This window comes from Ochotona curzoniae, unplaced genomic scaffold (genome assembly GCF_017591425.1).
Source record: "Ochotona curzoniae isolate NIBS_2020 unplaced genomic scaffold, NIBS_Ocur_1.0 contig_3190, whole genome shotgun sequence".
Classification (NCBI taxonomy): domain Eukaryota; kingdom Metazoa; phylum Chordata; class Mammalia; order Lagomorpha; family Ochotonidae; genus Ochotona; species Ochotona curzoniae.
The window spans coordinates 4310772-4334566 of record NW_024465751.1 but is presented as its reverse complement, the minus strand read 5'-3'; the positions used below and the strand labels follow the sequence as shown (position 1 = coordinate 4334566).

The 23795-nt window shown below is 40.1% G+C and overlaps 1 protein-coding gene across 6 annotated transcripts in view; it reads right to left on the bottom strand.

Moving 5' to 3' along the window:
• CYRIB (CYFIP related Rac1 interactor B) overlaps positions 1-23795 on the bottom strand; it is a 123786-nt gene that overhangs the window by 12859 nt on the left and 87132 nt on the right. For 3 of the 6 annotated variants that reach the window (XM_040979299.1, XM_040979294.1, XM_040979296.1), the window contains 2 exons: positions 8429-8511; positions 2218-2339 (listed from right to left, as the gene is read on the bottom strand). In XM_040979299.1, the coding sequence (XP_040835233.1) occupies positions 2218-2339; positions 8429-8501 (195 nt within the window). In that variant the 5' untranslated portion in view covers positions 8502-8511. Of the gene's footprint in view, positions 1-2217; positions 2340-8428; positions 8512-9430; positions 9518-23795 lie in introns of those variants that run through there. The other 3 variants (XM_040979300.1, XM_040979295.1, XM_040979301.1) reach the window with 3 other exon arrangements.

Genomic DNA, 23795 nt, shown 5'->3' with positions numbered 1-23795 from the left:
CGTCAATACTGAGTCTTCCATGTAGAAAGAATTAGAACTCATTCCAACAACATTAAAGGTTGTTGTGGGTACGACACAACATTAATGAAAGGTACTGATACACAAGCCTGGTGTGACTTATCCTAGAGAAAAACGTTTGTTTATTTAAAAAGCAACTCGTAATTTATTGGAGAGAGAACACGAGTGCCCCCATGTATTGGTTCACTCTCGAAGTGCCTGAATGAGCTGGGACTGAGCTGTCGCCAAAGCCGGGAGCCAGCAACCAAACCCATAGCTCTCCCAGGTGAGCAGCAATCCGAGGTCAGGAGCCAAAGCCAGGCATCAGGGCCAAATGCTCTGCTTGGAGATGCAGGAGTCATCACCAGCTACAGACCATACCCTCCTTTGAAGTATCTTATACTAAATGAAATTGTATTATTTTAGAATCATGTTTAAATAAAATATTATTTTATTGAATTATCTTATTTTATCTTAACAAGTCCATGAATTACTTCCACAGTTCTGCTACTATCAATCACAGTGATAAAGGTGTTTAATCTGTACTTCCTCTGAAGCTGCAGTTATCTGCACACATTTTCTAAAATGTAAGCACTTTACATAAGAACACAAATAACACCCATTTTATAATATTACCCGCAGTGACTGAAACAAACTATAAAACATGTTAACAGTGGTACACATTTGCCAGCAAAAATGAACATTTTTTTTCTAATTCAATGCGTCCTTCTAAATAAAAGTTGGTTATTTCAAATCTTATTAATTAAATTAGCAAAATAGCTATCAGTTACAATTACCACTGCTTTTTTTAAACCATTACTTCTTATTCTTTCTTGTAATTCACTCTTCTTTGGTATTATTTATACTCCTAAACAAACTTAAAAAAAAATTAACTCTGAGGAATTTATTTGCTTTTCTGTATGGAGCTGCATGTATGAATTCTATGAGGCATCTCAGGAAAGCAGCACTACCAAACAAGTATGACAAATTAACTTAACAGGCATTCAATTAAGTTTATATATTGATTTTGAAGACAACATATCTTTACTGCAAAGGAGCCCTTTTAGAAAAATAATTTCTCCATAGGAAATACTGAAAAAAAAAAAAAAGACTAAATAGGGCCTGATGTGGTAGCCTAGTGGCTAAAGTTCTTGCCTTGCAGGTGCCCAGGATACCACATGGGTGCCGATTCATGTCCCGGCTACTCCACTTCCCCTCCAGCTCTGCTTGTGGCCTGGGAAAGCAGTCAAGGACGGCATTAGCCTTGGGGCCCTACACCCATGTGGGAGACCCGGAAGAAGCTCCTGGCTCCTGGCTTCGGATCAGCTCAGCCCAAATCTGGCCCCTGCGGCCACTTGGGGAATGAACCAGTGGACAGATGATCTTTTGTCTCTCCTTCTCTCTGTAAATATGACTTGCCAATAAAAATAAACAACCTTAAAAAAAATTGGCAATAAGTGATCCTGCAGCAGATAAGATTTTTTTATTGATAAGAATTCATCTGTCCAAAAAACTTTCAGTTTAATGGCAGAAGAGTTATGAGCAATCAGAAGTAACATGCAGTGCTGACCATCAACAGGGAGACGCTGTCAACATCTTCCAGCACCTGTAAGCCGGTGTGGTCCACACAGCAAGAGCAACTTACCCGCTACTCAACTAAAACCCTGACTACGCATTCTGCCTCTTCCACTCACAGAAGGGTCAGATGCTTAGAAGTGTAATTAAATGTTTAAGCAGCTTCAATTTCAGAGAAATGACTACATGCTTTTGCTTACTACAACTTCCAAGCTCAGCCTCAAGCTTTAGTGTCTACACCACACGTGTCCCCTGCAGTGCAGTCAGGCAGTGGGGAGGAGGGACCCGACCGACAGTGGGACCGTTTCACGTTTCCCAGGAAGCTCTGGAGAGTGGACAGGCACACTGGCAGGACACACACAGACCACCAGCTTCTGTTCCTCTATGACAAATAAAGTATAAATACTTCCCATCAAACATTACAAATATTAAGTGTAACAGCATCAAAAAATTCTCCTTAAAGTACATAAATCATATTTATCAGCAACAATTTTCCTTATTACATATTTTTAACACAATGCCAAGTAATCTTGCTTAAAACATAATACTTAATATGAAACAAGGAAGTCGAAAGTCTAGACAACAAGAGTGATTAGGAGGTAGGACACAGCACATCGAGCTTTCTAGAAAATGCATGAAGTTTACCTCACGGATTTCATGTCCAGCTCCTCTGTATGACTGCAAGTCCTCCAAGATGCCTTCTGCATCTTTTAAGACTACATTCACCTGATTATAAATATCCTTCTCAGACTCTGTAGGCTGGGCATCTAAATGGCAGGAAAGCACAAGAAAATTTATAGTGACGTAATTTTTAATTCGACATACAATTCTAGGCAATTACCAATGCACTTTTCCAAAGACGAGTTATAGTTCATTCATTATTAACTTTGCACTTCTTTGAAAAGACCAACAGTTTTTCCATAGTTCTGATATTTGAATAATTAGCCTGAAGTTTATGAAAACCACAAAGAAGCAAGGGAATACCCAATTTTACTATCTAGTTTAAGTTATAAATTATGACTCAGTATAACAGGCCAATCTGAGAATGATAATCATAATTTTAACAATCACTTTTCTACTGTACTCATCACTACCACTAAGGACTATAAACTCATCAACAAAGATCTATTTTAATATCATAGGAATGGAAGTCTATTGAAACAACTGTCCATTTACAAGACTGAAACTAACTTCCTATGAAGTTCCATTTTGCCTTAAATGGGTGGGCTTTAATATAAAAAAAAGAGACCCCTGAAAAAGAACGAGTTTCCAGAAGCTCTGCTTCTACAGGGCCCACTACAGGAGTATTCCAAATGACAGAACTGCTCTAGAGTGACTGCAATAATACAAGTGCTAAAAATTCTGAAATATTAAAGAAAAAAGCAGGCTCCTACCCTCTAGTGACTGAGGAGAGCCACGAAAAGGCATCAGCAGATACAAGCATACAGGTGTCTACACCACCTGCAGTGTGAGCCACGGAACATCGCTAATGATGACCAATCTGGGTTCTTTCCGGAGGCTCAAGGTAACTGAAGTTCTACTCTTTGTTTCTCTAAGGAATGTACATATATACAAATTGTTATACACATATGTATACATTGCATCTGTTTCTTTTGTTTGCTACACCAAAAAAAAGGTACTCCAGTAAGGATGTTGTTTCCGTAAATCTTTGCAAGCCATCAGACTCAACACTACAGGCGGGGGATAAGGTATGTAAAAATAACACACATCATGATTACCATAATGTTTTAGAGAAGAATTGCACTGGCAGAAACCCTCCATGCTAAGGAGGCTGCACAACGTTGTAAGATGAATTCACATTTCTGATAAATCTTTTTGCCCATCACAATCTAGTCCCTAAGACTTCCCTGCACCCACTTTCCCACCCTCAAGTCTACACAATGATGTATGTATTCCTTTGCTTAGACACTTAAGACAGTCCACACGTGAAAGTAAGAATAGTGATGCCCACAAATTTTAACTTTAATGTGTGCTGGGGCAAATCATAATTCAATTCCAACTGTTGAACTTCAATTAATTAAAAACACACAGCATATTAAAAAATATAGTGCCAGCTTAAAGATTTAACATACATAAACCTACTACAGTAACAATAAACTAACATTCATGTGCAAAGCTAACTTAAAAATTGTGTTCATGTATCTGCTTCCTGATTTTTCAAATTTCTTTTCAAATTTTTTAAAAATTTAAATATTATGAGAAAACAATTACACAAAATAAGCCAATTGAAAAATTAAAAGATTCTGTGTCCAAGTAATAATACCACAGCAAATACTAATATTGTAGCTAAATGATTAGATTTTAAAATCCAAGTTTCATTTTAGCAGTAATTTTTTTTTTCACATTTAGCCAGGCCATATTTCCCAAACAGTTAGACACACACCTTCAAAAAGTACAACTCATTACTTTTATACTTACACCAGATGCAGAAGAGAAAAAATACTTTTAACATGCAAAAACGAGCTTTATACTCTTTCAATGGAACTGTGGAACTACAGACAGCACATCAGTAAGAGACACACACTGTAGTTTGAACTCATGAAGTGGGAATTCATGACAAAAAATACTATTTTAACTATTTCACATCAAGGGAAATTGTGAAGCTTGAAAATACTTCTAAACTATGTATTTTGGGATGGTGAATATCTGTTAACACAAAAACGTGACATTGAGACTTACATACAGACAAAGCATTACCGAGGACCTTAAACAGACCTTGTAAGTGGTTAATAACTAGTGAAGGGTTAATTTAAGAATAAAGGAGAAGATTCCCGTTTCCCCTGAGGGTGGGAAAACACCCAGCACCACACTATCACAGGGAAGTCACATTGATAATTTTGAAAGCTGCCGAAGACTGCTGCAGAAATGAAGACAAACGGAAATCAGCGGACAGGGAAGCACTGCTTTACTGAAAGCCAATTCATGCAAAAGGGCAAAATATTAGAGAGGAAAAAGACCGTATAAAAGAAAGCTTTTTGGTTTTTGGTGTTTCATAAAATAATATAATACAAACAAGACTTGTCACTTTGTTTTTTTATAGTAAAGAATGGTTGTTCTATTTTAAGAAAAACAAACCACTTAGCCAGCTAACAAAAAGACATTCATCTGATTACAAAATAATTTATCTACTACTGAGAATAGACAAATCAAATAGTCATCAAGCTTAGTTCAAAAAGCTGTCCAAGGGAAATAAGGCATGTTTTCACTGTACTTGTTGTTTGAAGGTGAAACTAAGTATTTTAGTAATTTCACACCAATTTTCTTAAGGTTATAGGATAAAAGTCAATAAAAATAACTAATGAAATTGCAGATACTATACAAAAGGAGATAAAAACTAGCCACGGGGAAAAAAATCATAAGAATGTGTTTATTTTATTCTTATTTACAGTTCATGAAGGAAGAGACCAGCATGTAATCCACTGCTACTGAACAGTGTGCAGCCGGCACCTGGCACAATCTCCTTAAGAAACACAAAGGGAACGACAGAGAAACAGGCCTCCAGCATCAATTAAAATGGGTATTATGCACTTTGCCTCTGAAAAAAATAAGTTCTGCACAACTTTTTACAAAACAAAATACAAAAATGCCACTAGAATAAATATTTCCAAATATAGGGCAAACACAACTGAAAACGTGTTAAGTGATAAAATGAAAAAATAAAGTTGGACTAAAGAGTAAGAAGCAGTATTTTTTTAAGTGATGGAGGGAAACAGATAACACAGCCACAGGAAATAGAGAAAATGGATGACTCACCAGGAAGGCACTGTACCAAGAAATGAACTTCTCTCCCTCACTTCCAAATCATCACCCCTACTCACTGCTCTCTGATCTCCCTGGAGATACGGGCGCATACTGAACTCGCACGATTTACAAAGCAGTATGCTGAGGTTAAGAAGGGGCACTGAAAAAAATTCAAGCTCCTCTTCTACAGTGTTACATAAAGTGAAAAACTGTGATTAGAATGAGCTATAAACTCACAGTACTGTTAAAGGAGTAGGTAATTTGAGAACTAGAAAAGGCTTTATTGTCATTTGTGTATTAATTATAGACTAATACATTAACGGAATCATTATTTTTTTTTAATTCTTCCATAATGAGCCCAATCTGCTCATTTTCAGGTAAGTTAATATGTTCTTGATGTACAACTTGAATATAAATTATACAATAAAGTATGAGTTCACATTTCTGTCCATCCTATTATCTTCTTTATCTTTCTATCCCTACCACCTACTGGCTGGTATACAAGAGGGAAACCATAAATCTATTTTGAGCTGCAGTGAAAAGCTATGTGTGTACATGTGTGTGTATGCGAAAGTAAGTGACATCATTCTATTCTAGCACATTTCTCACACACTGGAATACCTATTTTTTATATACCTGGATGTGAAAAGCCAGGTATAGCTGAATGGGATTCTTGATGTAGCTACCCCACTACAGATACATACTGAACTAGATTCGACAACTTAGAAATGACAGAGAGGAAAACTAGATTATTCTAGTGACCTAAATATTTCTGTTGCATAAGAAATAAATTATGTTTCATGAAAAGAACATGGTTTATTCTCAGTAGTCATTAGGAGCTGGTCAATCAACTGTGCTGGCAATTCTGATGCAATAGAAAAGTAGAATGGAAGTTGTTTTAGAGGTCATGGTCTAATGATAAGGTAAGTTTACAAATGCCTATTACAAATGAAGCCAAATATGCAAGTGGATTGGATGATAGAAAAAAAAAAAAACCCTGAGAATGTAAAAAAAATCCAAAGAACTCAAGCAGGCACCTGAGCCAGTGGTTAACATGTCGCCGAGTCACCTGTGTCCCATGCTGGAATGCAGGCCCTGGGAGAGAGCAACTGACGGGTCAGCAAGCTGGTCCCTGCCGCACACATGGAGACTGGGCCACAAGGGTTTCAATTCCAGTGGGAGTGAACCACTTGACAGGAGCCCTTTCATTTCCTCTCTTTTCTCTCTGTATCTCATAAATTAGTAATCAGTAAATACAGATTTTAAAATAAGAAAACTGTAAAGAAGTTAATAAGTAACTGTGGCCTGGTATCCAATATGTCTTCATGAAATTCAACTTGCAGTACACCATGAAGTGTCAAGCCTAAAGTTCTATAAAGGCAGACAAAGGGCAGCAAGTTACCAATTTAAAGTTTCTATCTGCCTTTAAGAAGGTAAAACTTTACGTATGGTCCTACACTATTGGTTAATAACTATTGTTACTTTTTCCTGCTACTAGAATAGACTGGAAAGTTCAGAGGAAATAATTTTTTCAATGCTACATTCAAATCCATGCTTCCCACTTGACCACAGCATAATACTAAGTTTATGAAAAGCTCAAGTGCCAAGTCTTGAACAAGATCTTGACTGTATTGAAGCCAAGATTCTGTAAATGTAAGGAATTTGTGATAGAGGAAAGAGGAGACAGAACAGCAGAAAAATATACAAGACCAAGTAGGAAACAGATGCAAATAAACTAAAATACAGCTCTAATGTAAGCTGCCTCGTCTGCAATGATCTTCACGTCAGCAATCTGCTAAACATCCCAAGCTGATTAAAACTCATGCTCAACATGCACTTAGAACAGCACTGCCAAATTGTTGAGAAGGGTCAAGAAAGCCGTGAGCCAACTAACATCCAACCTCAAATTATGGTCCTGATATTCAATCACTTCTCTGCACTACTTTGAACCTAGTCCCCAGAACTGTAACAGATCATTTACAGCAAAGTTATAAAAGTAGAAAAGTACCAGAGACCACAAGTTCTTCTATAATATGGATATAAGCTATAAATTATGTAATCATGTAAGCTGTCCTAAGTTAAAAACAGTGTGATTCACAAAATAAAATTTTACAAAATCATAAAAACTAATCTGTTTTACTTTTAAAAACAGAAAGTTTTACACTTTAAATATTTAAAGATCTGTCCAATTGTTTTTAACCTCAGATAAAAACGTAAGGGAACACATGACTTAAAATTAAAACTATCTCTTCACCCTTTCCTAACAATTTTCTAATGATCAATTAAAATAGCAACATTCAAAGGAAAACACCAATTTCATATCATTTTTCTCGATTGGACAATGAGACAAGCTAAAGCAGTATCAACAGCCAAAACACCAAAAGCTCTGCGACATGCAGCAAGGTCAACGACACTTACCTGCCACTCTTAGACCATATTATAATAGGTCATGCAACATAAAACAAACAGAAGGCAAATTACTCAAAGGTCTGTGAACCCATTATTTTTTTTATTTAGAATTAGAAAAAAATTCCCAGAATAAATGTATAAATTCAATTTTAACGTAGAATTATCTGCAAAGATTAAATAATTTAGGTTCACACTTACCTTTTAATATTATGCCCAAATTACTGAGCTCTGAACGGCCTTCATGAACAGATTTATATTTAAAATAGTTCAATAAGCACATACAGCAATTGAAACCTGGTTAATTTTTCCTGAGTCCAATAAAAATGTTTCTTCTATTATATTTATACATAATGCTTCCATTAACAAATCTTGAGGTATTTTTTTTCATTTCCACCAAAATGTTTTTCATAAAAATGTTTTCATACACGATAGATCTTGTTATAAATCATCACCAACTAAGAGATATGAAACCTCTTATAAAAATTCAGAGACTTTTGTCATCACAATTTGATCTATAAAGTATGGCTTCCAGTTCTAGAAGGCACCAGAAATTCGACTCAAACAATTCACAGCTCAGTCATGCAAAGCAGTTAAAAAGGATGGCGAAGAGAAAACATTCATTTAGTGCAAGACAAACGCAGTCTACTGCAGGCAAAGAGAAATAGATATAAAATCATCTTCTCACTTTCAAAATCAAGGAAAAAATTTGGCCCCTGCTCAAGGTCTGTGCATGTCAAAACTTTTAGAAGATTCCCCATGTTAAGGTACCTGTCAAGACAAGAATGAGAAAAGAGAAAATATCCCTTTTATAAAAAAGAACATCTGAAATTTACTTTAAAAATATATAGTAACAGGGAAAATATTCATTAGGCCATGAATTCATCCTTCAGGTTACCCAGACTGCGCTCTGGCAGACAGCAGACCGGGCGCTCAAGGTGTTGAGATGTAGGACCTAGAGGTGAAATGCAGTTCTCCTGTACACAAAGGCACAACTGTTGCTCTAAATCGTTTCAAAATTTTCCCAAGACAAGTCTCATTAATGGCCTTATAATGAAAAATTCTTTAAGTATTCCAATAGTGCTACTATTCTGAAAAAAGAAATCTCTGATCAAAAGTTATGCATGTATAATCTTGGCAGGATAGCACTGAAACAGTAATCTACTTCAAAGCCAACTATCCAGAGGTTTGGCCACACCTTACCATCACAGATCAACTTACAATAGCAGAATATAAAACTTACTTCCTGCATGCCATTAAATACAGCATGTACATCTGACCAAATTTGGAATAGAATTAATTTGTGGAAGTTACTTAAAGCTATTGCTTCTGGATATGCAGCACAATTCTGATTGCGTACTATTATGTAGGATTCAGCAAACCAACTGTTGCTTGACTTAGGCACTAAAGCATACTATAGAATATTCATCATAAGGCTATTTGCTTCATGGACTAATGAAAGGACAGCACTGGCTACAGACTCAACATGATTTTAGCGAATGAAAAACTAAAGAATTATACATATGATGGTGATGTTTGCCTACAATTAAGAAAAAAAAATCATGCAACTTTTGTTTGATCCCCAAGTTTAATTAACAAATATTCTGCCTGGCCTTCACTGTGGTGTAAGTATCATTAATCTTTCACCTTTACCATTATGCACCAGCTGTGAAGGGCTAAAGAGACTTACTTTCAAAGTCCAAGAAAAAATGTGCTGCATTGTGGTCTATGTCCCTGGTTAGCACCTTAATGAGATTACCCATGCCAGCAAACCTAAAAATAAAAATGGCAACATCATTTAGTTCCAGTAAAAAAGGTTTAAGCAGAGGCCTGGGATTTGGCAATGGCTGGCTTGCTCATAATTACCAACAGGTGCAGGAATATGTGCTCCTGGCCTCAAAAATTTGGAACAACAAAGCACATTTGGTTCCAAGTTTATAGTTCCTGTCCCTCTTTTCCACATACCAAAAAAATTGTACATAAAACAACATGGGAAAGCAAACTAGATTTTTACATAAAACTTTCAATATTTACATATTATTAGTATCTAAATGTTGCTCTTTTAAAACTTTTGAGGCATACATTCTGAATTGAAATTAACATCAATATTAGACTTCTCAATTTAGCAAATATTAAGACCATTATTTTTAAACAATAGATTTTTCTTCTTGTAGAATCAAATCCTACTAAGAACACAAAAAAGATAGTAGTCAAATCACATTTAATCATTTAAGATAAAAGGAAATTATTAGTCAACAACTCATTTTTAAAAAAAAATTACCATGTAAAACCCAGTATTTCTTACGGCTTTTCTCTTAAGATTAAAAAAAAATTCTACTACATAAGCCTCACATTGAATATTCCACTCCATACAACTCTCCAAATGCATAAAACACAGCAAGCAATCATATAAAAAGCCAGGAATTACACAATTTAGCTAAGTATGGAGAGAGGGGGAAAAAAAATAAAAATAAGGTACTGGTATAAATCTTGTTCAAGAGTTGAGGATGAAGTGGGAAGTGTACACTCAGGACACTAGGTTTTAACCTGGAAATAGAAGCAAGAATGGAGAGGCGATTATGACATCTCCACTACCCACTCTTGCCCTTTTCCCAGCTAGCTGCTGGCAAACGCAAACTAAGTAACACATAGCAATAATCTTTCCATTACTTAAAGGCACACGGAAAGGGTGCAGCACTTCAGTCCTGATCCCCTTCTCCACCTACGCGCCACAGTAGTTTATGTTCTGAGCTGTAAGCTTACATTTTTAACTGACTTTCAAGAAAGTAAATACATAACACATTTGTGTAGCTATTACTGGCTTTAGAAGTCAACACACAGTTTTCCTAACATTGAAAAGCAATCTAGCACAGTCACGACCGCGGTTGTTCTCTTTCATACAATGCGTTCCGGACAGGTGAGCTGGTGACCGGTCTTCCTTTTACATTAGGATTTCCATTCGCAGAATTTCAATGGTCTGATTTTATGTTTTACGTGAGATAATTAAGACACAGCAACTAAAAAGGAGATACTGAATGTTTAATATTTCAGCTTCATTTATCTTACATAATGTAAAAAGTCTCTTAAACAAGCATTTTTTTTTTTTACTAAATCATCACATCTAAATGACCTCCAATCCTTACTCCATCTATTCAGGACATTTATGAAATCATCTAGACACAGAATGTTTCACAGCTTTAAATTTTAAAAGCTTTCAAACATATATGGAATACCTGTTTCCAGACAAATTCTTTCACTAACTATGACTACATATAGAAATGATTATCTAGTGGCATCCAAATTGCAACTCTAGATGGAAAGTACGTCAGGAAAAGAACTGTAACTGCTACCAACAGGAAAAGGGCAGCATATTACTTGGTGTTAAGAATTTAATCCCGGCCCGGCACGGTGCTCTAGCGGCTAAGGTCCTCACCTTGAACGCGCCAGGATCCCATATGGGTGCTGGTTTTAATCCCGACAGCCCCACTTCCCATCCAGCTCCCTGCTTGTGGCCTGAGAAAGCAGTGGAGGATGGCCCAAAGCCTTGGGACCCTGCACCGTGTGGGAGAGACCCAGAAGAGCTCCTGGCTCCTGGCTTTGGATTGGCACAGTACCAGCCATTGCAGTCACTTGGGGAGTGAATCATCAGACAGAAGATCTTTCTCTCGGTCTCCCCTTCTCTCTGTATATCTGACTTTGCAATAAAAATAAATAAATCTTTTTTAAAAAAGAATTTAACCCATGGAATCAAACCAGAATTTTAACTAGTTCACTAGCTTTTGTCTTTAAGCAAAATAGTTACCTTCTTTGGGATTCACTTTGTGATAAGAGCAATAAAGATAATTATTTTACTTTCTTAAAGGGTTACTTAAAAGGTTCAATGAAATTTAAGCAATGACTCAGAGCAGTGGCAATTGTTAGGAAACATACAATAATGCTGGATTTTACAGTATCCAAAAATCACAACACAATGTTTTTTAAAAAAATGGCTCTATTTCTTTTAGTTCAAATGAGTCTTCACTGTACTAATGAATTTCAACATTACAAATTAAAGTAAAGCCCCTCTGGGACACGACTGTGGCTGAAATGCTAAGTGACCAGCAGAGCATCCTCAGGCACAAAGGTGAGAAGGCAGAGTAAGGATTCCAGTCACAGCCAAGCGGGTCTGTCCCCTCTGCATCACTGAGCTGCCCTCCGGGGCACCCAGCCTCACGGGCACCACGCTGCTCCTCACAGCTTCACACCTGGTCCGGAGATCTCCACTTCCAAAGTTCTCAGAGTCAAAACACAGAAACTAAGTTTACTAAGAATGAACAAATACAGCACTATACCTAACGCCTTATCATATTTTGACTTAGCAAGAACTATACCATAAAACCTCCAACCCTCTGAGATGACTAGTTTCAAATCTGCTAGATACCAGAATGCTTGGGTTCAAAACTCAGCTCTGCCACTTCCAAGTCCTGTGATTTCAATCACGCTTCCTGACTTTCCCACAGCTCAGCTTTCTGTAAAATGAGCATCACTAATAAGATCCATTCAGGCAGAGGTCCTGTGATCACTGAAGCTGTTAATACAGGCACAGCAGTTAGTACCACGCCTCTGAGTTTATCTGCTGCTATTACTGGAGCAGCTGTCAGAGCAGCCTGACTGAACACAGGGTGTGTTCCCAGCAGCAGAACCCATGGAACGTCAAGCTGGGAGTGTAGGGCAGTTGCATTTCCTGGCACAGAGGGTGCCATCCCGGCTCAGTAAAAAGAAGCCAGCACACAACAGAGTCAGGGAAAGCGCCCTGGAGTTCTTCGCTTCCGATTCTATTATTCCCAAGTTCTAGCTGCCATTTCCCTCCATCTGCCTGTGCAGTTGCTTCTACATCCTTTTGGTTTAAGATACCTGAGTTTCATTCAGTCAATATTCCTTTACCTTTTTAGTTGAGTTAGATTTCTGCCATTTCTATCTAAAAGTTGTTTATTTCTAAGTTTCAGATAAATAGGCAAATCTGCTACAACCTCAAAAGACATAAAATTTTTAAACAGACTTATATAAAACTTGATTCTAAAAACTTCTATCTTAGTGGTACCATTTCAAAGCAAACAATAAATATTATCATGCAGAGTAATAATTCACTGTCTTACCATGTAAATTTAAGAGAAATGCAAAATTCCATTCCAAATTGTTTTAAAGTCATCCCTCCTTTAAGCTAAATATCATAAATATTTACTACATAAATAAGAATAAATGTAATAGAATTTTAATATGCAGATGGCAGACACCATTTACTTCAAGAGTTTGTGGTATTTCTGGTGGAACTTTGTGAATAACAATGCTTATGTTGGATATTTGTTTGGAAGTTGACAAGTTATCTGGAGAAAAACATGCTTTTCCTGGCCGGTAGTCTGTGGAATGCGTTTGCAAGCCAACAAAAGGCATTTGATAACTACATCAGCCTATTTTCCCATAAGACATTTGGAGAGAGTTTCCTTCAGGAGGAACAGCAGCCAGCAGCGCCAGCATGCATGCTGCCGTGACCACCCTGCTCCTCACTCTCCCAGGACCTTCTTCTGACTTCATCCTCTCCACACTCAGGCCAGGGCCAATGCTGTTCCTTCTGCTTGGCATGCCATCTCCCGGAGTCTCCCAGGGAGGTGTCTTAGCCTCCTCCTTCAGCTCTCATCTGAAACTTCAAGAAGCTTTTTTTTTTTTTTTTTTTGGATGAGGGTAGTTGCGATAGCCTAGTGGCTAAAGCCCTCGCCTGGCACATGCCAGGATCCCATATAGGTGCCAGTTCTAATCTCCGATTCCCATCCAGCTCCCTGCTTATGGCCTGAGAAAACAATCAAGGACAGCCCAAAGCCTTGGGACCCTGCACCCGCATGGGAGATCCAGAAGAGGCTTCAGGCTCCTGGCTTTGGATTGGCTCAGCTCCAGCCCTTGCGGCCGTTTGGGGAGTGGGCCAGTGGATGCAGGATCTTCTCTCTCTTTCTCAACTGTGTATCTGCTTTTCAAATTAAAACAATGTAAGCCCTTGTTTTGGTATCAGTCTCCCTCATGCCTAACTTACAAGCATAATAAATAACTGTGGGTGAGGCGTGGGTAGGAGGGCAAGCTTATACACTCAGTGACTAGAGTCACTTTAAATTGAGTTATTACATCTGGCACTATGCACTTTAACACCTGAGGCGTAACTCTGCTGGGAGGCAGGGCAGGGAAGGACCGGCGGGTGATGTCCAGAAGCATCTTGGGCCTGCCCCACTCAGTACTCCTTCTTCACCCTTGACCCGGCTTGTGACAACCAGCAACATTCCTGGATATTGCAAAACTGCCCCTTGTTCATGGCCACTGCTTTTAGTGTCTGACCACAGACACAACCTTCAGTTCTGCCTGGACATTTTACTACATGACTCCAGGGGAAGAGTCCACAGATTTGAAAAGATCTCAATTTCCAACAGCCCACTCCTCTCATCCTTACGTGGAAGAAATGCCCACACTACTTTATTCATATGTACAAAATGGACACATTTACTGTCTTCTATTTATGCAAGTGGCAGAATGGGAATGGAAGTGGAGGTGGAAATATGAGCAAGAAGAAACGGAAGTGGATCTTCCATCTGCTGATTCACTCCCCAAACGCCTGCAATAGCCAGTGCTGGGCCAGGCCACAGCCAGGAACCTAGAACTCACTCCAGGATTTTAGGTGCGTGTCAGAGACCCAACTACTTGAGCCATCACCTGGTACTAAGAGGATGCTGGAGCTGTGTGCTAACAAGACGCCTGCATGCAGAATGGAGCTAGAACTCAAACTCACTGCTCTGAAAAAAAAAAAAAATGTGGGTAATTTAACGGCTGTGCTAACTGCCTGCACCCAGTCTGTTTATGAGATGCATAACCGAGCTCTCACTATAGTTCTACGTTTCCAATTCCCATTCTCTCAACTCATTCAAACCTGACTTTTACACTCAACTTTAAGTGGTCCATATCAAGGTCACCAGGATAGGCATCTAGCCAAACCTAGAAGGTGACGGTCATATGGTAACCAGCTGGACCCCGCGACTCTGAGCACCTGGCCACTCCGAAGCACTCTCCTCATCTAATGCGGAAGACAACACGTTCCTCCGAGTTTCCTTTGTTGATGATGATTATTTGGAAGTTAGAGAACAGAACTAAAAAGAAATGGGGAAATATATCCACTGCTTCTCTCTCCAAATGGCTACAAAGGACAAGACTGGTCCTAGCAGAAGTTGGGAGCTCAGAACTGAATCTGGTCTCCCACAGGGGTAATACAGACCTAAGCACAGGGGCCATCTTCCTTTGCTTCCCCACATACATCAGCGGGGACCTAGCTCAGAAGTGAGGCAGCTGGGACTTGAACTAGGGCACATGTGGAATGTCAATATAGTAATGAGTGGCTTAACACACTTTGCTTCAACACCACATTCTTACTGCTTGAGCTTTTCTGATTACCCACCAGAATTGTTTCTCTCATTTAGAAAAAAATAAAAATAAGTATTGATTCTATTTAACTGACCACTCCTTTGCTTCTCATCGAGCAGCAAGATTCCTTAAGAACTGTCTAGACTCACTGTCTTTGGTTCTGCACTCACTGATCAATCCAAACCCACAGCATCCAGTCATCTCTGCTTTGCTACTTGCAGCAGGCAGTTCTCCAGCCAGCTCTAAGCTACCAGGACACGGATACACTCATGGCCACCTCCTCCTCCTCAACACACTTTTCTCCTTAAAGTATCACCTTTTCCAATGCTACCTCATGCTGGTCCTTGGCACCATGACTTCTTGGCAGGATTACTTGAAGGGACTAGTAACTTGTCATCCTGCTTCAACCCTTGCCACTTACACGATCTCTTACTATAGAAGAGGCAAAGCATTCTTACAAAAAAACACAGACCAGAGGCCTGTGATGCTGACAGCCCAGATGAGCACCAGTTCGAGTCTTGGCTGCTCCACTTCAATCCACCTCCCTGTTAATGCACTTGGATCCCTGCCACCCACGTGGAGACCCACATGTAGTCCCTGGCTCCTGGCCTGGGCCGGCCTCAGCCCTGGCTGTCACAGCCATCTGGGGACTGAAACCACGGACGGAAGCACTCTCTGGTTCATGTTTTCTCTCTGCTATGAATCTTTCAAATGAATAAAAAAAGAATCAAACCACAACTTTCTTTGCTCAAAACCATGCAATGACTTGCCATCACATTCCAAATAAAATCCAGTTTTCTTCCCAGGTCCTGGGAAGCCCCTCATGACCTTTCCACCACAAGCTACTGTACTTCCCGGAGGCCCGGACACAGTAACCTTGCAGGGCCACCTTCATCAGCCCCTCTGGAATTGACTGTTCTCACTAATACACATTTCTTTGCCGTTTTCACTCTGTCTTCCTCTGCAAGGTGAACTTTAAGAAGGAAGAGGCTTAGTGTTATATACTATCCCTGGGATATGGACACTAGTCATTGCTATTTACTTGTTGACTAAGCGCATTACCAAAAATGAAGGAGGCACACCCGTGGCGGAGCAGCCGTGGCGCTGCCTGGGATGCCTACAGCCCAGACCCGAGCACCTGGCTTCAGGTGCAACCCAATCTCCTGGAAGGGCACGTGATGGGCAGCAGATGATGACTGCAGTTCTTGGGCACTGTCACCCTTGTAGAGACCTACACCGAGCTCTGGCCTCCTGCCTTTGGTCTGCTCCCATGTGGCTGTTGTGCCACTGGGGACTAACCCATAGGTGGAAGATCTGTCTTCTGCCTGCCTTTCAAATAAATGAAAATAAATAAAACAATTTTTCAATGCAAAGGAAAAAAAAGTTAATTTTTAAATCACAGCGTGTCTGCAGGCTTTTGGCGATACCAAACTAAATACTGACAAATGAAACTGGTCCCAAGTTGAAAGAAGAAACACAAAACTGCCCAAGGACTTTCAAATCACCATCTTCCAGACCACCAGTGAGGACAGTCTCCTCATTTCCAGCATAAAAGTCAAAAATCTCATGGGTAACCTTTGAAATATCAAATATTAAGAAACAAACTGGCAGATAACAGGATCAATCAAGTCTGAAGTCTGCCAAAAACATTTAGGAGGCACTTTGTACCCTTTCAGACCCATAAATGTAACTCTAAAATACAAATGAGGGGAAGAAGACTGGCCTACACAAAATGGATTAACAGGAATGCATTATGCTTCTAATCCATTTCTCTGCCAAGGAATTTCCCATTCTCTCAACACATCCAGCGAATCTGAAGAAATATAAACAGACTAGAGATCAGAATCATTTTCACAATTCCTCATCCAGCAATAAAATCTGCAAGATTCTAGAATGGCACTGTTACAGTCAATCAGCAACCATTAAAAAGCCACTGTACCACTTAAAAATACATATATTAATGTCCTCTGAGTACAGTAACAGTACCAACCAAAAAATTTAAATTGCTCATGCGTTTTTCAAAATTATTCAAATCCAAAAACCTGCTATAAAAGTAACCAGATTGATTTAGTAACTTCATTAGAAGAAAACAAAACAAAACAAAACACATGTTTTCTCATCAAAGAATATGCTGAGGCATGGGAGACACAATCAAAATTGGCAGGCAGGCCTGGCGCAGAAGCCTAGTGGCTAAAGTCCTTGCCTTGTATGTGGCCTGCATCCCATATGGGCACAGGTTCATGTCCCAGTGGCCCCACTTCCCATCCAGCTCTCTGCTTGTGGCCTGGAAAGCAGTCGAGGACAGCCCAAAGCCTTGGGACCCTGTTCCTGCATGGGAGACCCAGAAGAAACTCCTGGCTCCTGGCTTCGGAATGGCTCAGCTCCAGCCACGGCAGCCACTTGGGGAGTGAACCATGTCATGGAAGATCTTCCTCTCTGTCTCTCCTCCTCTCTGTATATCTGACTTCGCAATAAAAATAAATCTTAAAAAAAAAGTTGGCAGGCAAGCAAAGTAAGAGTTTTACTATCATGAATGCCAGTTTAAGCCATTCAATTGCCACAGTTTGAGATCTAAGCTTTAAGCATCAATACTTGTTAAACAATGACAGAAACTAAGCACAAGTGAAACACTACAAATTTCAAACCACAGCAACAGTCTCGGGAAGCCTGCTTCCGAAAACACCCAGCCACTGTCCTCTCCAAATAGTACATAAACCTACTCATTCAACTGCTTTTATGAAACTGCACCGCCACTCAGAAGCCACTGTCACTGCAGGAAACCGGAGCGTAGGAAGGAACACAGGACCTCTCTGGGTGTTCAGTCCCTCGCCATCTCCTGCAGCAGCAACCAGCGACGACGGCTAGACTTCCCGACGCAGCGGGGGCTTCTCCCTTCAGGGAGCTGAGGCCCCACCTCGAGGGATTCTCCTTCAAAGCCCTACGTTTTCTCCAAGTTGTCTCTTCTCTTTTGTTTCTCAGCTTAGCAGAGGCAGCTGCTTTCTGGGTTTCCCAGAAACGGTGAAGTTACTGCGACACACTCGTCTGGTTAGAACCCCAACGCTTTTGCAAATAAACCCTTCAATTTTGCACTGGTGTTGGGGTGCACGTTAGGCTGCAGCCTGCAATGGCAGCGCCCACTTCTGCTCCTGCTCTGCTGTGCACCCGGGGAAGCAGCGGGATACAGCCCAAGTGTCCGCGCTCCTGCCAACCACGCGGGAAACCTGCACGGAGCTCCTGGTGTTCCAGTCACCCTGGCCCAGCCCCAGCCCCAGCCAGCGTGGTTATCTCGGAAATAAACTGGCTGATAGAAAATCTTCCCGTGTCTTTCTCTCTGTGTAACTCTTTCAAGTAAATAAATATTGACTATAAAAAAATCCACAAAATTGTAAATACCTAGCAGGATTCTTCTTTCTGGTTGGAATCTGACCGGCACAGGAAGTTGCAGGGTAGCTTAATCCTTATCAGCATATCTAATCCCTCATTACCAGGTACTACTTTTGATATTAATTAAGTGATCTTTGATTTGCCTCTGTGAAACATAAAGGAAGAGATGGAGTGATTGAAAGCAGGGTGCAGGCATTCTTGGCTGTCCAGGGGAAATACCATCACAGCTATACTGAAACCTCAGCACAAAACCCTAGCACACATCCTCACCAATATACTTAAATTCCAGCCTGGCAAACCGCATGCAGTTATGGCTCAAAGAAACATGACATGAATGAACAACAGAAGGAAAAGCAGCTGACTTGGCTCCTAGGTTTGCCCAGGTCATAAAAAGGGTGACTTTTGCAAGTACATTTAGTGAAGACTAACCCTCTCACATTGCCTCTGGCTAGGATGCTTCTGTAAGTTAAGCTACAATCTTCCTAATGCTGACACCTAGTGGATACACTCAGACTTTATAATTTACAATAAAACACTTCTTTCAGCTAATTTAAAAGACTTACTAGGAAACTAAGCCACCACAACAAAATGAACTGGGCGATACAGCTGCTCCTTATATGGCAATGGCCACAACAAACAGCATCACTTCATATTTTCATTGCATCTGAGTTTGGTTCAGCGATTCCTAGTACTCTGATTATTGAACTTCCTGGCTTTTAGCCACTGAAAGTACAATCTATCACTGCAACTTACTATCAGCTAAAAACCTGGAATTAGAAAGCATGTAAGTATGGCCAAAACGCCCAAACTAAGTAATGTAAGAGCATCTAGCATGGTGTGTGAGAGAAACACACAAAAAACTTCACTCAAACAGGAGCGGCCCTGAGCCTAGCAGCTAACATGATCATGACTTCAGTCTCCTGCCTGTGCAGCCCCTGGGAGGCAGCAGTGCCGTCCAAACATGTGGGCTCCTGTCACAGTGGGGTGTGTGTGTGTGTGTGTGTGTGTGTGTGTGTGTGTGTGTGTGTGTGTGTGTGTGTGTGTACACTGCATTCCCCAAGCCCAGTCTGTTCCCAGCCCAGCCCCAGTCATTACAGGCTCTGAAGAGTGAACCAGAAGGTGGCAACTTTCTCTTATCTGTCTCTCAAAACAAAACCAAAAATGACAAAATTACTGATTTTACAAGGATCCATCACAAAAATGTCTCCTGAAAAAAAAGTTACAATTATATTAAAATGATACTCTGAACTCTATTAAACTTAACACTATTTAGAAATCTATCATCACAAAATAATTCTTTGTTTAAAGACTTATTTATTCAAAAGGCAGAGTGGCACAGAGACATCCGTCTGCCAGTTCACTTCCTAAATGGCCAAGGCAGGCAAGGTTGAAGCTGAACCAGCAAGTCTGATCCCTCATGCCAGTGGCAGGGCCTGCGACTGGGGGCCTTTACCCACTGCTCTGCCAGGCCAATCAGCAGTGCCGTTACCCACTGCTCTGCCAGGCCAATCAGCAGGGCTCTGCAATGAGACAATGGAATTGCAAAGAGCAGCTAACCAATTCTGCCATGGTGCAGTTCCCAACAATAAATTTTATTTCATCTCAACAGCTCTAACAACAACAAAAAGAGTCTGTGTACAAGTCTATACTGTCATATTTTATCATCACAACTTTCTTTCCTTTCATTTTGCTTTGAATTATGGTTTTCTTTATATAACATGCTGCAAAACATATGCTGATACATTATATGTTATTAACAATTACTCCGAAAGTGCAGTATTTTAAGCTTTATTTTGTTACATATTTCACAATTATGTTAAAGTGATCTAAGAGGCAGCAGGGCTTTGTCAGAAGTTCACCACCATGGACACTTTGGCAATCCCTACGGAGTTCTTGTGCAATAAACCATAGCAAAGGTTGCCCAATAAACCTAATGCAGTGCAAATAAATTATCTCTGGTTGCACATAACACTGATGACTTAGGAGAAACAATGATGAATGAAAAACTAAACCACAGCTATGTACTGTATGTATTCTTAATAAATATACTGGTTGTTGTACAGCAACAGCACTGAAGCAAGCATTCAACAATATCCCACCTCCTCATTTATGCTTTACTGAAGGTCTTCTTTTTGCTTCTTCCTTATCTTTATTAACTTTTAACAGACTCAATATAGTGTATAGATACAATTTTAAGAATACAATATGAACTTCTTCCCACTCTCCTTCTTTCATCTCTCTCTTATTTTTTAGATAACGTAGTTCATATTTTTAAATTTACACTATAGTAAAAAGGTTTAAAGCTTCACCAAATAAGTTTATCCAGTAAAAAAATGTCCTTTGTTTAGGGAATATACGGTAAGACTGTAAATAGTAATTGAATGGCAAAATGGCTATCCCAGGTCTTTTTTAATTTTTTAAGATACATTTATTTGAATGGCCAAGCTGCAGAGAGGACACAGAGAAATCTTTCAGTTTCTGGTTCACTCCCCAAATGGCCACAATGGCCTGAGCTAGGCCACTTGAAAGCCAGATCTCGGATCTTTTTCCAGGTCTCTCATGGGGGTGCAGGGACCCAAGGACTTTGACCATCCTCCACTGCATTCCCAGGCCATCAGCAGTGAGCTGGGTCACAAGTGAAATATTCAGGACTCAAGCCAGTGTCCATACGGGATGCTGGTGCCACAAGCAGAGGCTTAGCTTGCTATGCCATTGCACAGGCCCTAGCTCTTTCATTTTTTAGCCTTGATATTTTACAAACAAGATATGAAGATTCTTTTATTTACTTTTTTTTTTTTTACTCAACAATAACAGATACAAGTGAAAGGGGTCAGCATGTCGGCACAGCACACTGATTCTCCCCTTGCAGAGCCAGCTCGCACCCCAGCTGTTCCACTTCCAACTCAGCTTCCTGCTTATAGCCTGGAAAAGCAGCGTAGGATGGCTCAACACCTTGGGTCCCTGTACCCATGTGGGAGATCCTGAAGAAGCTCCTGGCTCCTGATCAGCCCCAGCTACAGCTGCTGTTGCAACCACGTGGGGAGTAAGCAAGACGATGAAAGATCTATGACTCTTGATTTTCAAATAAAATTAGATAAAATCTAAGAAACAGCAACTGAATTGGGACACATATTCATTTAGAAATTTCACAACAAAATGCAGTAATCAAAGATCACAAGCTATCTGAAGAATTTAGGTAATATTTACATGTATTTCCACAGACCAATAAATGGCATAAATCTGCTAGGCTTCTTCGAATGGTCTGCATGTCGAATAGAGAGAGTTTGGTCCCCAAGACATGTGGAGTTTTATTCCACTTCTAATCCAGTTTCATGCTAATATGCAAACTGAGTGGCAGCAGGTGATGCCTCCAGTGCTTGGGTCCCGTCTGGGACATCTGGTGCCTGCTGTCGGCTTGGCCTGAACCAACCCTGGGTATTGCAAACTACTTTTATTTTTTTCTTTAATTTTCTTAAGGCAAAGAGGGGCAAGGAGACAGAGTCCTTTCTTTTTTAAAAATAATCACTTACATTCACTTGACAGGGAGATTTTCAAAGAAAAGGAGATAGCCAAGATCTTCCATCCATTGACTCGTTGCCCAAATGATTGCAATAGCCAGAGCTGAACTGATTCGATGCCAGAAGGCTGCCCCAAGTTTCCCATAGGGGTGCCAGGGGTCCAAGGACCTGCGCAATCCTCTGCTATCTTCTCAGGCCAGATGCAGGGGGCTGGTTCAGAAGTAGAGCAGCCAGGGCATAAAGCAGTAGGCATGTGGGATGCCAGTGCTTACAGGTAGAGGATGAGCCTCTCACACTGCAGCAGGGCTCCATGGTATTAATGGAAAGAACCCAGAAAAACCACAACTCAAACAAGCCAGACATCCCGTGAAGTATCCTTCCAAAGCAGTATTGGCCCCATCTTTGTCCCACCCTTCTTTATTTGTAATCAGTGGGCAGGTGCCACATTAGCATGGTACTCGAGGAGCCCAGTGCGGCCCTTCCACGCTGAGGCTGGGCCATCATCACCCTTGAAGGACCTGCAGTGACTCCTTGTGTGTCCCTTGCCTTTTTGGCTCCACAGAACGCAAGTGCTGCACCCTGCCTGACACATGCACAGTGCTCTTCTTGTTCAACACCTCTGGCATCATACTGATTCTATTTTTTAAATATTATTCATGTTCCTTCCGTTAGAATCTGAGTTCTTGGAAGGCAGGAACTGTCCAAGGCTTAACATTTGTTTTCTATTTCTTTTTCCACGTAATAGACTGCTGTTTTTATTACCACTGACCGCTAAGCAGAAACTTTTACATAGCGATTTCACAAATTGCCAACCTACACTGTTAGCACATTTTTAAGGAATAAATGGGTTATTCTCCTTAGGATTAAGTTACAAAAAATATAAAAAATGACAATGATTCAAAACTGGCTGAGGAAGGTAGAGCTGACTCTCCACTGACAGGGACTGAATGTGGAGTCACAGAGGGCGTCGTGCTCAGCGAGCTGGGTGTGCACGTCACTGACTGAAAATTCACAATCCTTTAGCAGCAATGTTGGAAACTACTACAACTTATTATTAATACAAATCACTGGTATTTCCATATTAAAACTGTTACAGATTCATCACTATTGAGGTGACAGTAAATATCAGAAGTGCTCTAAAGCTGATTTTCTCCTTTGAGAAACATCACTACTATAAACCTGCATTTTTAATGTGCTAACAGTGTTTCAATATATGTATTTTGCTTCATAAAACTACAAATCAGAATCAGATTCTGAACTAAGTTTCACAGGCTTCAGTAGATTGTCAGGTAGGTCCTTTGCACACAACCAGGCTTGAGAACTTCCCCAGGTAAGGCGCCCAGCAGCAGGGGCTGACAATTCTGAGGAACCCTAATCACCAGGCGATTGCCAAGAGAGACAAGCTAACTTTCAAATGAATATATCCCTTCTGGAGGATTACTGAAAACACACAAAGGATTTTAAGCTGGTCATTTCCATGTTACAAATACAAATGTTTTACATTATATTTTAAAATACTTATTAGCTTACTATACAAAATGGCAGGATTATACATCTTCAAACAATCAGGACTCCTAACTGGTGATGACTATTTTTATTAGGTGTTCTAAGAGTTAAAAAGGGGGGGGGAACCAAAATGTCTTCCTAGGTAGTTTGCATGAAAAAAAGTAATATATTTAAACCACTTAAGATATGGCTTAGACTTTTATCAATCATACTGGC